This window comes from Atractosteus spatula, chromosome 1 (genome assembly GCF_055471065.1).
Source record: "Atractosteus spatula isolate fAtrSpa1 chromosome 1, fAtrSpa1.hap1, whole genome shotgun sequence".
In the NCBI taxonomy this organism is placed as follows: Eukaryota; Metazoa; Chordata; class Actinopteri; order Semionotiformes; family Lepisosteidae; genus Atractosteus; species Atractosteus spatula.
Window position 1 is genome coordinate 36,651,376 of NC_142706.1, and position 15,229 is coordinate 36,666,604.

General features: G+C 35.1%; 1 protein-coding gene across 1 annotated transcript in view; it reads right to left on the reverse strand.

Annotated features, from left to right (window-relative positions):
• The window catches only part of stx18 (syntaxin 18), a 47,099-nt gene extending 36,716 nt beyond the window's left edge, over positions 1-10,383 (reverse strand). The window contains exon 1 of the mRNA XM_088921042.1: positions 10,143-10,383. Within this exon, the coding sequence (XP_088777168.1) occupies positions 10,143-10,295 (153 nt within the window). The 5' untranslated portion in view covers positions 10,296-10,383. The remainder of the gene's footprint in view (positions 1-10,142) is intronic.
• Positions 10,384-15,229: the final 4,846 nt, after the last annotated feature.

The following is a 15,229-nucleotide window of genomic DNA, read 5'->3' on the forward strand; positions in this document are numbered from 1 at the left end:
CGGCCATTATAAAATTCTGTTTAAACAAGACTTTGGAAAAATTAAACACTGAGGTATCAAATTGGAGACAGCACATCAAAAGGAGATTGAAGGTTGCCAATTTATTAATGTCTATAGAGCATGAAGAAAAACACTCCAATTACATTTCCCAGGATGATTTTACACGAGTAGTTGAAATCTGATGGCGTCTGACCGATATGTTTAAGTTTCTGGGCATGGTGTTCCATGGATATCAGGTTCACAACTTAACATTTAATGTTAAGGTGGTTTTAAGGCAGCCATAATAAAAAAATTATAAGCTGTTATACTCTCAGAAGCAAATTTACATACATAAAATTGTGGGTGAAAACCGAAACCGTGATGATAAAGCTGGTTGCGACACCACAACTTGTCAAACACAGCACAAAATGCATGCTTTTAAAACGATCAAACCTATCAGACAGAGGAGAAAAAATAACAAAATTAGAAATAAATTTTAGCCTTAGACTGTGGTCAATTTGTGGTCTAGACAAAAACCCTAAATTTGTGCACTGCCCAGTCTCCAGTCTGCTCCAAGTTTGAAAAGGTAATTGAACTCTGTCTATAATTACTGGATTAGACACAGATGGACTATGTGCACTTCAGGGGGAAAAAGGGCTGTTTTGATTCATTTTTATGATTGCCTGTAAGGTCAGACTTTTCCAAATGTTCTTTCATCTGTTTAATGGTTTCTTGATTCCCAAGGGAATGTCTTCAGTAATTGTGATGTTTTAAGCAATTTGGAACAATTGTGCTTTACCTTTAAGTATAAAAATGGTTGAAAGTGTAAGACAAAAATAAAGTACCATCTATTTAAAACTAAGCATATTCAGCAATTCTGCTCACATTACTTCAGTGACGTATGAAGTTTCAAGTCACTGAGATTCAAAAGCTGGGAGGAAACAGTGACAACGGCAATGCTGTGGGAATTAATACATTTGAATTATTTAAGTATGAACTTTTATAGAACTCAAAAAACATAGACCTCAATCAAGACTGAGAGTTAAAGTATGAAGCGCTTCGGACTGAAATCTACTCTTAACTCCAAATGCTTTTAAATTGTGATGTCAAATCCTTCAGCGTGGACAGGGAGTCCTCCTCGGGGAAGCATGACTTGCCCTGCAAAACATGTTTTTCTCTCTTTATGTTTAAAGATAGCAAGCATTTTAACTTGTAAAAGTAAAGTATGCACAGCTATATTCTACCAACCTTTACCTCCAGCATTCAACTGGCAGAACCATTAAAGCATTTTCTTATGATGCTGGAAGTCTAGATTGGTAGCAATATATATATTTTTTTTTAATGCCAGAACCCCAACTTTTCTTACATATGGACCACATAAAATACCTCATTTTAGATTTAGAAGGATTTCTAAATAATTAACGGTAACTGATCAAAAACTTTCCATATACGTGATTATGACAGATTCTGTTATTAAGATGTTTTAATTACAACAGCTACCCTACATAACAGTATTTCTATATTTATATTTTGAAGATCTGGTTGTTAAATGCAGGTGTCATGTAACAAGATTTTAGTTTTGGTGGGTGGCTGCGTCAGCATGCGTAGGCTGCAAAGGAACAAGTAATAGGTTTATTCCATGCTGAAAAGAGAAGAAAGGAAATACGTTTCTAAGAAGTGATGAAGAATATATCTAAGAAGTGATGCTAGATATAGCTATATCAATCCCTTTCAAAAACATCTATACAAAGACTTTAGAAAAACTGTTTGAAGCATATACAGTATACCCTTAAAGTATTACAATAAAGTATTTGAAATGTGGAGTAATGCAAATAATTATCTTTCCCACTGGAAAAATGTGGAATACAACATCAATGTTCTTGAACCAATCTGGGCACTTCTGTTTGGGTTCTACCACAGATGTTAAGCAAATTCAAAATACATAAAATGATCAGTAGTTACCATAACTTACTGTAAATCAAGTCTCTATCTCTTCCACTAGAGGTAAATTAAATAATCTTCCATTAAATTACGGGTTGTTTTTAATCAGAAGCCTCTGTTAAAACATCTTCTAATGGATAGATTGAATGAATTGAATGAATAGCTAAATAGTTTTTGTTTTGTTCATTTTAATCACATTTTAATTATTTTGCACTTCAAGGGTCAAAGTTTTTATTTAACCCCAAAGATTTTTTTAGTAACCGTTTTCTTTGATGGGTTTTCTAAAATTATCTTTTAAGATGGCAGAGTTTTTCTCTCTCTCAGAATTAATTATTCATCTCGTCACTCAACTGTAAAGAAAATCCCCAAATTCTAGGGATTTAAATCACAATGTTTTCTGACTAGTTTCAGTCATTTTTGTAAAGAAACTATGACTAAGGAGATCCTTATGTACTTAACTAACCATCAATCTGTGTGGTCAAACCTTGATATGGACCATGTGTACTTTGTGGATGTTATTAGGGCTAGTAATTCACTTAACCTTAGCTACTAGTCCTATAGAGTAATAATGCACTTGTTGAACACGATAAAGAAAGAGGTCTATTAGTATCTCTCTTGCTGGGAAACGTTTTGTTTTGGCAACAAAGTCTGGTCAGTAATATATTTACCCCTTTTTTAGGTAACCAGATGATTAATTTGTCCACAAGAAAACATACAATATTTTAATTTCTGATTTTTGTTTTGCATTGCAGAGTCAGTGAACTACACCTACCTTCATAATCTTACACAGGAAGTACACAGGCTTCCAAAACCTGCTATTGATGTTCATGCATTGCTTAATCTACTAAAAACTATACCAGTATTTTGTTCTTTTTATTGGTAACATTCTGAGCGGGTCAAAAAGGGGTTTTCAAGACAGGATAGTGTTTTTCCATCAGCTTCAAGTGACTTTTGTCAATCAACAGCCACAAGGACACACCACTACATTAGGAAAACTAGGATTTCCGTTGAGACTGTTGAGACCAAAGATCTTAAAATCAACATGCATTTATCATCTGTGAATTGTTTTTTCTACCCCCTTCAAAACACTGCATTGCAGCCCAGTGTCCACTGGAAGACATCTCTTTTTGCTTGGAATGATTCAGCCAACTGCATTGCAAGTTTCCGTCTTATTCCACCAGGAAACATCAAGTTCCATAAAATAAAGCAGCCGAAACTATAATTCATATGAAAACATGATGTCACATCTAACACATCTACATTGGTTATCCTATGAGTTTCAACTCCACTTCTAGATCAGTCTCCTCACAATACTGCTCCCACTGATGTCCCAATTCTGTTTCTCTCAACTTGATCCTCTGGTTCTCGGTTGTTCTTATTTCCCCATTATCAAGAGCTACTTGGGAGCCATGTTTCTTCACTGTACTGTCTGCTTGTCTGAACATAAACAGAAACCTAATCAAAGGTGTACATGCTGAAATATATTTCCTGTTTTACAAGTACAGATTTGTTATGATGGTACAGTAACTGAAAAGCATTGACCTTTCATTCTACCAACATGCATAATATTTTAATAACAGTGAACCTAAGATTATTTTCATTTTATGAGTTTATTTTGTTATCTTGGTAAATTAAATTATTTTCATGGAGCAAAATCCTTCTTAAGTCATTGGTCTAAGCATGTAATTCTGGTTTATATTAACCTGACATCCTTCATATTTTGCACTGAACACTTTAGCAAATGCAAGTTAGCTTCACGGAGTATATTTCTGTAATTCTAAATTGTATACAGATTGTGCTCATTTTGTTGTACTTCTGCAGAGTGCTTTGAAACCAAGGATAGGATATATTAAAAAAAACAACAGACTGTTAATGCATATGCAAAATGTATCTTTACATGACATTCCTGACATGATTATGCAAAGAACTATGTTAACAGATGTTTGATACTGTTTCAGTGGTTGTTCAAAATGGAGAAAGATGTAGGCATACTAGTTTAAAATCAGTTAAATGCGTGGTCATTCCCTACTAAGAATATAAGAACAATAAAGTTTTTTGGTAAATTAGAAAAACTCAAGTTTTTGAGAGTTAAGAGACTGCATCGCTATACCTTCCACACTGTTAAATGGAATAATCTAATTGCACTATCATTAATGTGATTTTTGAACTCTGTAAAAATGCTGTATAGACAATTTTATTAAATTCCAAAAGTGCGGTACTTTTATTAACTCATACAGTATATGCCTAACACAATACAAGAGATCAACGGTGTTCTAGAACTGCAGTCATAGCTGATTGAGTTAAATCTCAACATGCAGTACATTCCAAACCCTACCACTCTGCGTATCGATGTTATCAGTAAATCAAAACTTTCAGGTCAGCACCTTAAAATTTATTTTCCGTTCTTTTTGGAAGAGTCAACTTATTATGAAGATCTTTTTCGTTTAATCCAGATATTTGACTGTCACTGGGAATGAAGAAAGAAATACAAGTCTTTAAAAGAGCACATCTGTTCAGCATTACAAGCAAACCGTCAACATTGTTACTGAAGGCTTAATTTAATATTTTCTCTTTTTTGATGTTTCACCTTTAATCACTGCCTCACGAGAATATCAACTTTCTTAAAGAAACTGTTAAGTATAAAGAAAATGTTATTGCAGTATGTTTAGAAAATCATGCTTCCAGAGCTTTTTTTCAATTTAATTTTATTTTTCCAAAACCTTACCGCAATATAATTGTGTACGGGACATTCCAAACTCACAATTTCAGTTTCCAGTTCTCAGGCAATTTCAGACAGTATCTACTGTACAGGACACTGGGAACAAGGGATACCATAAGCTGGTTATATTTCCAGTCGTCAGCATCAAGGTAGTTAGGCATGGTTTTTATTTTCATCGAACAATATTTGTTTCCCCACTAATGGTTAAAAGGATTTCATCTCTATGTTTTTCTGTAACACAAAATTTACAATTTTAGAGGTTTATTATTTAGAGTTTGATGAGAACAGTGTGAATTGAATACATTGAAAAACCACAGGCAATTTTGAGTGGCATGAGTTCTCGGATCTGAGCCAGTTCAATTCAGATTTACCTAAAATAATCACAGTGTAGAGGAACAGGCCCTGTGGTCACTTTTATGAAATTCATATCTACTGTTGCAGTGTGGTTATTTTCTTAACTCCTCATCCCAAGAGCTGAGCTTCACTGATCCATATGCAACTATAAACTCGTACTCTTTTAAAAATCTATTTAAAAAAAGGAATGCCTTTACAGAAATATTACAAATGTGTAACAACAAATAGCTAACTATTTCCTCCAGCACTATGATAATCTGATTTAAAATGAAAAAAAAAGTGTAATTCTCTAACAGACCTGAAAGACCTCTGACAATTTTCATCACAACACAACACAACACAATTGTATAGCCAATTTGGTGGAATGCAGAAAGAAGAAAAAGGGTTTAGGCTAATCATTGAATTTTGTTTTATCTTTGAAAGATGCCTCAAAGAATTAGAAACTATGTCTTCAAACAATTCAACAGGTAAATACTGCTTTTAGATATTATACAAGAAGTATCATTTAACAATTACATTGTGAATTGTGAGAATACTTTCTTGTGATAAGAACACCAAGTGTAAAATAGCTGATGCTACAGTATGTACTTTTATGTATGAAAAATGTTTATTGTTGTTTGAACTAAACAACAAAATGTTACAGAACTTAATATGGTTGTGGAAACACTAAATCACATACTGATTTCTAAATTTAATGTGTTGTGAAAAGGATACAATGCTTGATAAATGGGTATGAAGGAAACATGTCTTAAGAGAAATAAACAGGTTGACATTTTTCATGCGTGAAATAATTTAGTTGGTGATTCTGACATCAGTGATTCAAAACCTCCAGATTTAAAAAAAAATAAGGAACATGTTTCCTTCTCAGTATTGTACAGATGTATGTAGACTGGTGCATTCTTTAATAAAAAAGCAGCATATTAGCCAAATGATCTAGAAACTATAAAGAGGTTTGAAATACTCCTCTTTTGAGATAACAGTATACTTATATGGATTTTAAAGAAGAATAAACAAGCCTTAATTATGAAATTAAATACAGTGTTTTGCCACAATGGCAGGAATACATTTTAAGAGCAAATGTGGTGTGACAGTTCTTTGTCTTTGCTACTTCCCCAGGATAATATTATCTCTTATGAAATAGTCATCATCGTACAGTCACACAGAACTACTCATGCTCTTCACATTTCCTTCTTTAAAAGGATATTTCAACTTCAATTGAGAGCATCCTGACATAATAATTACTACAGTATTATTTTAGAAGACACTGAAAACTGTAAAGACCTTAAACCTTTAGTTTATAATCTATGAAATGAGCAATTAAGACTGTGAAAATGCATTAACCAACACTAGATGAATGAACAATTCTATAATTACTTAAACTCTTTAGAAACATAATTGCCAAGAGTTTTCATATTAAATTTGCAGATTGAAATAAAGAAGTTAAAAACCACTATGCTCTAAGGGCTTTAACTCACAAACGTCTCTTCAGAACGGCCAGGGTCTCTCGGGCAGAGAGCCACTCATCAGACTAATCAGGTGCAGAAAACTACTTGATAATAACCAAAGAAAGCAGCATTACTGTTCACAACCATGACTGTATTTTCTTCTACAATTTGATAACAATAATGAAAAAGAAATAGAAAAATCTTTCAAAGGTTTTGGGAGCATCCTATAGGACAGAAACAATAAGAGGTCAGAAAGTTTGACCTGCAATTTAATATACTACGTGGCTACAATTGTCAATGCAAAACTAGAACTGATTCTTGTTCCCTGTCCAACAGTAATGCATAAAGGGGAAAATGTATTAAAGTTTTGGACCAGAAAACCCAAATCAAAAATAGGGAATTCGGTGAATGACACAGTCGGCCAATATAGTGTTTCAGAACCTTTTTTTTTTAAACATTTCTATAAGTATCCATTTTCAGTTAATAAATGAAAAACTCACTACCTCCAAAGTTTCTGCATACGTTAGCTGCTCTTTTTTTATTCACTTCTAAAAGCAAACAGTTTGTTTTAAGTGCATCTTCCCTTTAAGAATTATAATTTGAGAATAACACACACACAATAGTCAAGTAAACCTTTGAGCATGTAACAAAATCTGACTTAAGCTACAAAATCCACTCTTTGTATTACTCTTCACCACATCACTGTGAGTCTATAGCCCTTAATAGTATACCCCCCATGGCTTCCTGTAATTTTGCTGGAAATGGCATCCCTCAAACTTGTTCCATCAAAACATTTAGCGAAAACCACAGTTCATAACAAAATTCCCTCCAGCTGCACACATGCTGTAAAAAAAGAGAAATGCATTTTTCTTTTATATGCTGTAATAGGTATAATGTAATACAAACAGCCCCTCACCAATCTGCTGAAATGGTATTTCATAAAATATGATTTTTTAATACTATACTGAAACCAGTATATACAGTATATATAGTATTTTACAGCAGATTTCAAACAGTCTGCATTCTTTAGGAAAAAAGGTATGAAAATATTTATTCAGTACCTCATGTTTTGTATTATTCAAGATGAAGATAAAAACACATTAATGTCCTTTGTTTTCATAACTATACATTTTGAAATATTTAGAGAGGCAAAATAAAAAAATCTAAGAACTTTTTAACTGTTAAAGAGAAGGGAGAAATTGTGATTCACAGCAATAAAATCTTTGGTTTACATTACAATTATTTCCTTTAATATTTATTTTTAAACTTTGCCTATAACCTAATGCTCATACTGAAATACATACAAGGTTTCATAAACCTTATGGAAATTTCCACTATTCCAACAACATGGTGCCACCAGTCTAGAAATTGATAGAATAATCATTGATGGATAAGTTACATGGGCAAAACACTAAGAACTGACAATTAAACAATTTCAATTTCACAAGGGAGACAGATACCAGCAGCTGAATCAACCTCCTTGCATAGGATTTCTAGGCATTTCACATTCAGAATGCAACACGGCAATGCCCTGCTCTCGATGGCATTTAATTCATGTAAATTTTTTCATCTCTTTTATTCATCGATTGAATGTTAAATTATGAATTCCATGTTACCAGTGGCTTCCTATTGTGTAGTTTATTGATGTTGGGTCTTCCTGCAATTTTCAATTTCTCTTCCTTTAAAGGTCTCTTTAGATTTTGGCTCTTCACAATTCCAATGTCTTAGGCATTCTCTAACTGGTCGTGTCTACTACAGCTGATGTTTTAACATTGCAACTATACAACAATTGAATATCCGTTGTACAATTGTCCCATTGAACAGTTAGAGAGCTCAAGAGGCTCTATCTGTCAAAGGTTTTAGGCACAGAAAATATGGTTCCACTAAAAAAATATTACACTCAGATGTTGCATCAAGGTGAGGTCACTATAACTTGACAGTGCAGGAATATGGCACTAACTAAAAGGAAAAGAAAAGTTTGTTTTTTTTCTCTTGGGGAAATACGAGTTCACACAACAAAAGAATCCCACTTGTCTTTAACTTTACTCTAAATGAAATTTCACTTGGGTGGTATGCAATGGTGAAGAACAGATGAATTTGCAATTTCCACTTTTTGACCAACAAGGACTGAACGAATAAAAAAAAAGATATTTAAGATTCCTGGGAAAACCATGAATTGCAGCTTTGATAAGGATATTTGGTTATTTCATACTCCAAATAGAATCTTTTAAAATTAACAAGGACTACATCCAGAATTGTTTAAAAAAAAGCATTTACTTAAGTTTTAAATGAACCAAATAGGATAAAATAAACATGTTAAATCCCCTTCAGTAAATGTCCATGGGGAAAAGAGTAACGCAGATTAAGTGAATGGTAAATTCTCAAATGAGAGAAAAAAATAACCTAATCCAATTAAACAATTGAAAATTACAAGCACGGTGTCAAAAGAGCTCTAGACAAAAGAGCTGTCTGGAACACAAGGACAGATTCTTAACATGATTCAACTCATATTATGCCTCATGCATCATGACAGAAACTAGCTGGGCCTCTGATCTGGGAATGCCACGAGATTCACACAACAGTAACAGTGCTCATTTTTTATTTACCACCACTTTAAGGTTTACGTCATATTCGTAATATTTAAAAAAAAACTATCAAATTAAGCTGTTGGCTAAATCTTTCATAATGCTAAATAAAAGTCTGCACAGTCAAATTGTTTCATTTCTGCTTTTAGATATTAGACATTAGATGTTCAGATACATTTCGGGTAAATGGAATGTGGTGAGAAGTTCTTTATGAACCAGGAATCTGTTGTAACAGAAAAAGGTCATATTCCAGCAAAGGATGCAGTAGAATGCTATCAGCAAGTCAAACATGAAAATCCAATTTTTATAGTATAAAATACTGAAGGTAATTAATAAGGTGTAATAACACCTGAGCCTCTGAGAAATTAATGGTATTTGACCATAGGTACCTTAGTTCAAGTGTACCCTCACAATACACTTCCTCTGTCACCACACTAGGACTGCATTGTATTTTTCTGTTCCAGAGCAAAGAATGCCATCTACCGGGTCCGTCCCTACTTGCAGTCCTCCACTGTTTACAATGTGTAAGTACTGCTGCAGTACCACAGAGTAAAGTACCAGCAACTTGAGTTATGATTGATAATACATCAAGTACGTAAAATGTTTCACATTAGGTAAAGAAACAGCTTCAGAAAGACTATATATTCATAGTTACATTTTCCTTAATGTGTAACTTAACCTCGACATGTGAATCTAGTATAAAAATCCCACGCTCTTTCATGAAAAAAAAAACACCCTGAGCATATCGCTATTGAAACTGACGCCATGTTGGCTCAATATGATGGAGCCAACATGACAGACTTTGCATTTATACATTTCTGAAGTTAAGGCGAGTAGAAATTCTGGACACCATTAATGGAAAATGGAGATATTTTATTAATGTAACTTCTTATTGCACTATGATATCGCACTTTTAGACTGTATTTATTTGAGATTTAATAAGAAAGTCGACAGTTTTGTGAAGAAAATGTGTAGGTGCTACATTCCGATTTAAAACACGTTACAAATTCGGTCAATGAAAAATAACTGTAATCTGCATAACTAAACTCTTTGTAAAACAGACGGTTTATAAATGTTTGCATTCCCAGAGTCTTATTTCTGGACTGTAATTGCACTCACCACTTCCTTAGCTTTTGTGGAGAAGTCACTCTTAAGTCTGGTTTTCTTCAGGATGTCATCTTTTGTACTGTCGAATCCAACCCCAATGGCTTTATTTCGGGTTTTAACAGTCTTTACGCTCGCTTTGAACAATAACGTTATATCAACAGCCATTTCTAAACCATGCCTTTCTCACAAACGTTGAAAACTAAAGCAAACCCCCTGTATCTGCTGTCAACAAAGACACGTCACCGTATTTAACGTCATATTTCTGCGACAGACCAATACACGTGGTCTTTCTCCCTTCCACATAACGTTTGCTGATTGCAAGATGGAGCCATATGAGTCATTTTTTATGTTCTTGATATTATAAAGTCTGAAAGCATTAAGCATATTTTAGACTAACTTAAAATTATTTATTAAAACACGCTTGAGGAGGGTTAAGAGTGTGTAATGCAGTCCGTAGTGTTCATATTCAAAATACATGTTTTAACAGTTTACTCTTTAAATCAATTATTTAGTGTGAAGTTGTGTGCTATTTAATAGTAAGAAACTAGTTTTGGTAAAAACAAATTACAAATGTTTTTAAGATGTGATTTCTTTTATGTAATTATATGGGGGTGAATTTATGCTTTCAATCTTAAACTTCACTCTCAACTAAACCTAAAATGTATGTTGTTTAATGGTAAAATAAGAATAATATACTGTATGAGAGAATTAAAACGTACTATTTCGTTTTCCTTGATTTCATCTCAAATTCATTTTCCTGCATCTGCATCATATAATCTATAATGTGCACTGTGATAATGCCTATGTCGTTTGCAGTTAAGAGAGGTGTGCACAATTTATGTTTTTTCTCAACTTGAGCAAAGTACTGAAATGCTGAAATTATGTGATTATTAAATTATGAGAAGATTGTAATATATACATTTACTGTGAAATGAAAATATTTGAAGACATTTTTATACATATGCAGAATGTATTGTGTATTGGATGAACTTCATTTAATCATAATATGTTTTACATACATCATATAATAAGAGCAGTGCTCATACAAGCAAAAACATTTTTGGATTTTGATGTATGTATAGAAATGTAGCTTCCTTATAAGAACGACTGACCGCAGTCACAAGAGTGTCACAACTTCAATCGGTAAGCAAAGCGGAAAATTTTGAAGCTGTCAACATCTGACACACCACAGGGAAGGCCAAGAATATCAGCATTAGTCAGACTTCTAGATTTTATGAGAGGGATTCATTGTCCAGTTTGCTTTGAAATGCTTGCCCTCCTTAATTTACAATGTGAAGTGGTTATGTGTCATAAATAACTTTGGAAAATGGGTAGTCTGCCTATTCTAATACTAGGTTTTACATGGGAAAACATAGTGGTAAGGTTTGCTTGCACATAGTTATGCCCTACAATAAAATGTTACATGACAAAGGAAATGCCCATAGCATGATTCACAAAGGCTTGTGAAGCAGAACTCAAATATTTGCTAACTTGGATCACAAAGGTAATGGTAAACTACGTGACTTAAACCACACAAAAAAATTCCACCTTTTTGCATAAAAAGACCATTGACATCCTGAAATGAATATGTAGATAGTAAGATAAATGTAATAGTACAGTAAAAACAAGCTTTACAAATCACCAACATTCTAATTTATTTGTATTAAACTGTATAGCAAACTAATATATTTGTTATGTTGCTGTAGTTAACTAATAATATAGTCAGTTCATAAAATATATTTGACAACTAACCAGTTTACATGGTGAAATCATTGTAACTAAGAGTTCTGTGCTTAGCAAGGAGTGATTGTTGCTACTTACCTTAAACCTATTCACATTTTACTTTAATTTTTAAGATAAACAGGAAAGCATGTTATTTTTCTGAAGGTTATTTTACTGCTAATATAATTAAATATTTCTACTTTTGAAACAGAAGTCTGTATTCTGGGACATAGATACACTGTTGTGTCATGTTTCATGTCATGACTTCACATTTTATTTGGTGTATGGCTTTTGCATTTAATAACATTTTCTGGTCAAAGCCAAGAATAGTTGCAAGCCTTCAGGGCATGGCAAAATACCATGTACAAACAAGTCCTTAATCTTAAGTGTTTTATGAATTGCAGTGGTGTAATGAGAGATGGACAGGTAAAGAGAATATATAAAACTCCATGAACTTGTATTAGGGACATTCACCCCCTTCATTCTTCATGAATACAACATAATCACCTCTGGAGTCTGTGTATCATTCTGATTTGATGCTATGACCTCTATGCAGATCTGTAGACAGTGTAGTTAAACAATACTGTTTTAATATATTTATATTTATATTATATTTAATATAAATATATACACTATAATCTGATTTAAACATGCATATTCAACTGGTACAGGTATGTTATAAACTATTAATGATGTTTTTCATTTTTACTGAAGGAATACATTAATCTGCCATTAATAAATTCCACAAACACAAAAAGTTATCTTTAGTTTCTCACTTACTTTCATTACCCTATTGTCCTATTAATATTTTCCTTAATTTATCGTTTGCAAAGCTATACAATACATGGTTAGACACAATGTAGTCAAACGTGACACAACATTTTGTAAGAACAAAACAAAGGCTACAGACAAGACAAAGCCGTTCTGCTCATCTGTGTTATTTAGATGATAGATAATTAATTGATCACTTGTGGATCCGATCCATCTGTTTCTAGAACCCAGGGTATCGGCTTTTACAACATGACTGGATAATATGTACCAAATTCCCACAAATCTTTGTGTGAAAAGTACGTCCTGTTTTCACTTTTAAATGCACTCTGCTCCTGTCACGCCCTCTGGCTCCTTCTCTGTCCTGTCCCTAGTTTCTGGTCTGCTGTCCTTCCGGTCTCTCTCTTTCCCTTGGGCTATATATTTCCGGGTCTTGCACTCTGCCCTCGCTCAGCATTGACGTTCGGATGTCCTGAGACCCGCCTAGCACCAGGTCGCCCCACGTCCGCTACCTGAGGGCATAGGTTTCTATACGGCACTCCTGAACTCTTTGCACTACGAGCCCGGGCCTTTTTCCCGTCTCGCTGCTACGCATATGGGTCTTTTTCCGCTCTCCTGCTGCCCTCGGGTAGTCCCTTTGGACGTCCGTGACAGAATGCTGAGCCTTTTTTTTTCGACCCCGCGAGCGGCGCCTTTTGTTTTTCCGCAGTTTTTTCTTGTTCTCTGGGCTGTTTTTTTTTCTCAGTTCCTCTAGTCTTATCGCTGGATATCTCTCCGAGCATCTGTGTCTATGAGCGGGTTTTCGTACCTTGCTCTCCTCAGGTTGTTCATTCCGATATCAGTGATTGAATGTTGAGCTGGCTTTCCTATTCTTATTGCTGGATATCACTCCGAGCTTCTGTGTCTGGAGCGGGTTTTCGTGCCTGGCTCTTCCTGGTCTTGCTCTCTCCGATATCAGTAATAGAATGGTAAGCTTTCTGCCGTTCCTCCATGCTTATTGCTGGATATCACTCCGAGCTTCTGTGTCTGGAGCGGGTTTTCGTGCCTGGCTCTTCCTTGGCTTGCTCTCTCCGATATCAGCGTTAGAATGTGAACGTGCCTATTGCCTAGTCTGCGGTATTTTTCCCCGGGGTTTTTGTGTTTTTTTCATGTTTTTGCCTTTTGTTTTGATTTTTTTTCTTCCTGGTTTACCCTCCTTTTTTGTCCCCCCTGCTCCCTGTGTCTCGGAACTTTGGCTTCTACCTGTTTTTGGTTCCTATCTGTTTTTTGTGGTTTGTCTCCCTGGTCTTTCTCAGGTTTTTGTCTGTTGTGTTTGTGCTTGTGTACTTTTATGTTTTAAGTCTCCGGAGCTCTACTCGACCCCCCCTTCCTCCACCCAATAAAGGTTTATACCCCGGAGGAGGGGGTAGCTCTCAGCCGTGGACTCCCGGAGGTTTCCTTTCAGTTTAATGAGGTTTTTCCTTCCCCCAGTGCTGGGCAGCTCATTTATTTGTATGGGCGTCAGGAGCCGCCCATGAAGGGGGGGGTACTGTCACGCCCTCTGTAGCCAGAGGGCGCTCCTTCTCTGTCCTGTCCCTAGTTTCTGGTCTGCTGTCCTTCCGGTCTCTCTCTTTCCCTTGGGCTATATATTTCCGGGTCTTGCACTCTGCCCTCGCTCAGCATTGACGTTCGGATGTCCTGAGACCCGCCTAGCACCAGGTCGCCCCACGTCCACTACCTGAGGGCATAGGTTTCTATACGGCACTCCTGAACTCTTTGCACTACGAGCCCGGGCCTTTTTCCTGTCTCGCCGCTACGCATATGGGTCTTTTTCCGCTCTCCTGCTGCCCTCGGGTAGTCCCTTTGGACGTCCGTGACAGCTCCCCCACAGAAAGTGCATTAGGATGAGAAGTGGTCATAATACAGGCCCTTGTGATACTGCAGTAATTTTCTTAATCCAAAAACATTGCATAAACCATGTCATTTTCTCTGTATATATTACTGTTGTTACTTGTTCAAAGAACTATAGCAAAATTGTTTAGCAAGACATACCTTTTCTATATCATTGTTTGCTATATTATAAAACCCTACGGTTATACAGATATGATCTGCTAGGTAAGTTCTAATATCATTTCCATAAGATCACCTGTAGTAAGACCTATTGGATTATAAATAGTAGGTTCTGATAATCACTATTTTTATGGATGTGTGCAACATTATCCATTTTCCAGTCAGTGGGTATTAATCCTCTCCTAAATGACTGTGGGGAAAGTTTTGCCAACAGTCAAGGAATAACATCTATTATTTTCTTTAGAGCAATTGGTAGAAAATAACAATGCCTTGGAATTTACTTAATCTTTAGTGTTTCTAATATCTGCTCCAGTCACACCCAATACCAGACGGCAACATGAACAACAAAAGAGTGACAAGTCAGTTATTTGAATTCAACTGTGTGTTGATAAACAGTTCGTTACATTCAGTTAATCATTCTTCTTCTGAAGCTTCTGAAGCTAAAGGCTGTTCAACTAAACTTTATTTTTCATACTGAATATGGAATTCACAACTACAGGTTTAATAGCTGAGTAAAGAGACACACCAAGAATGAAGGAAAAAATAAATTGCCCGACTGT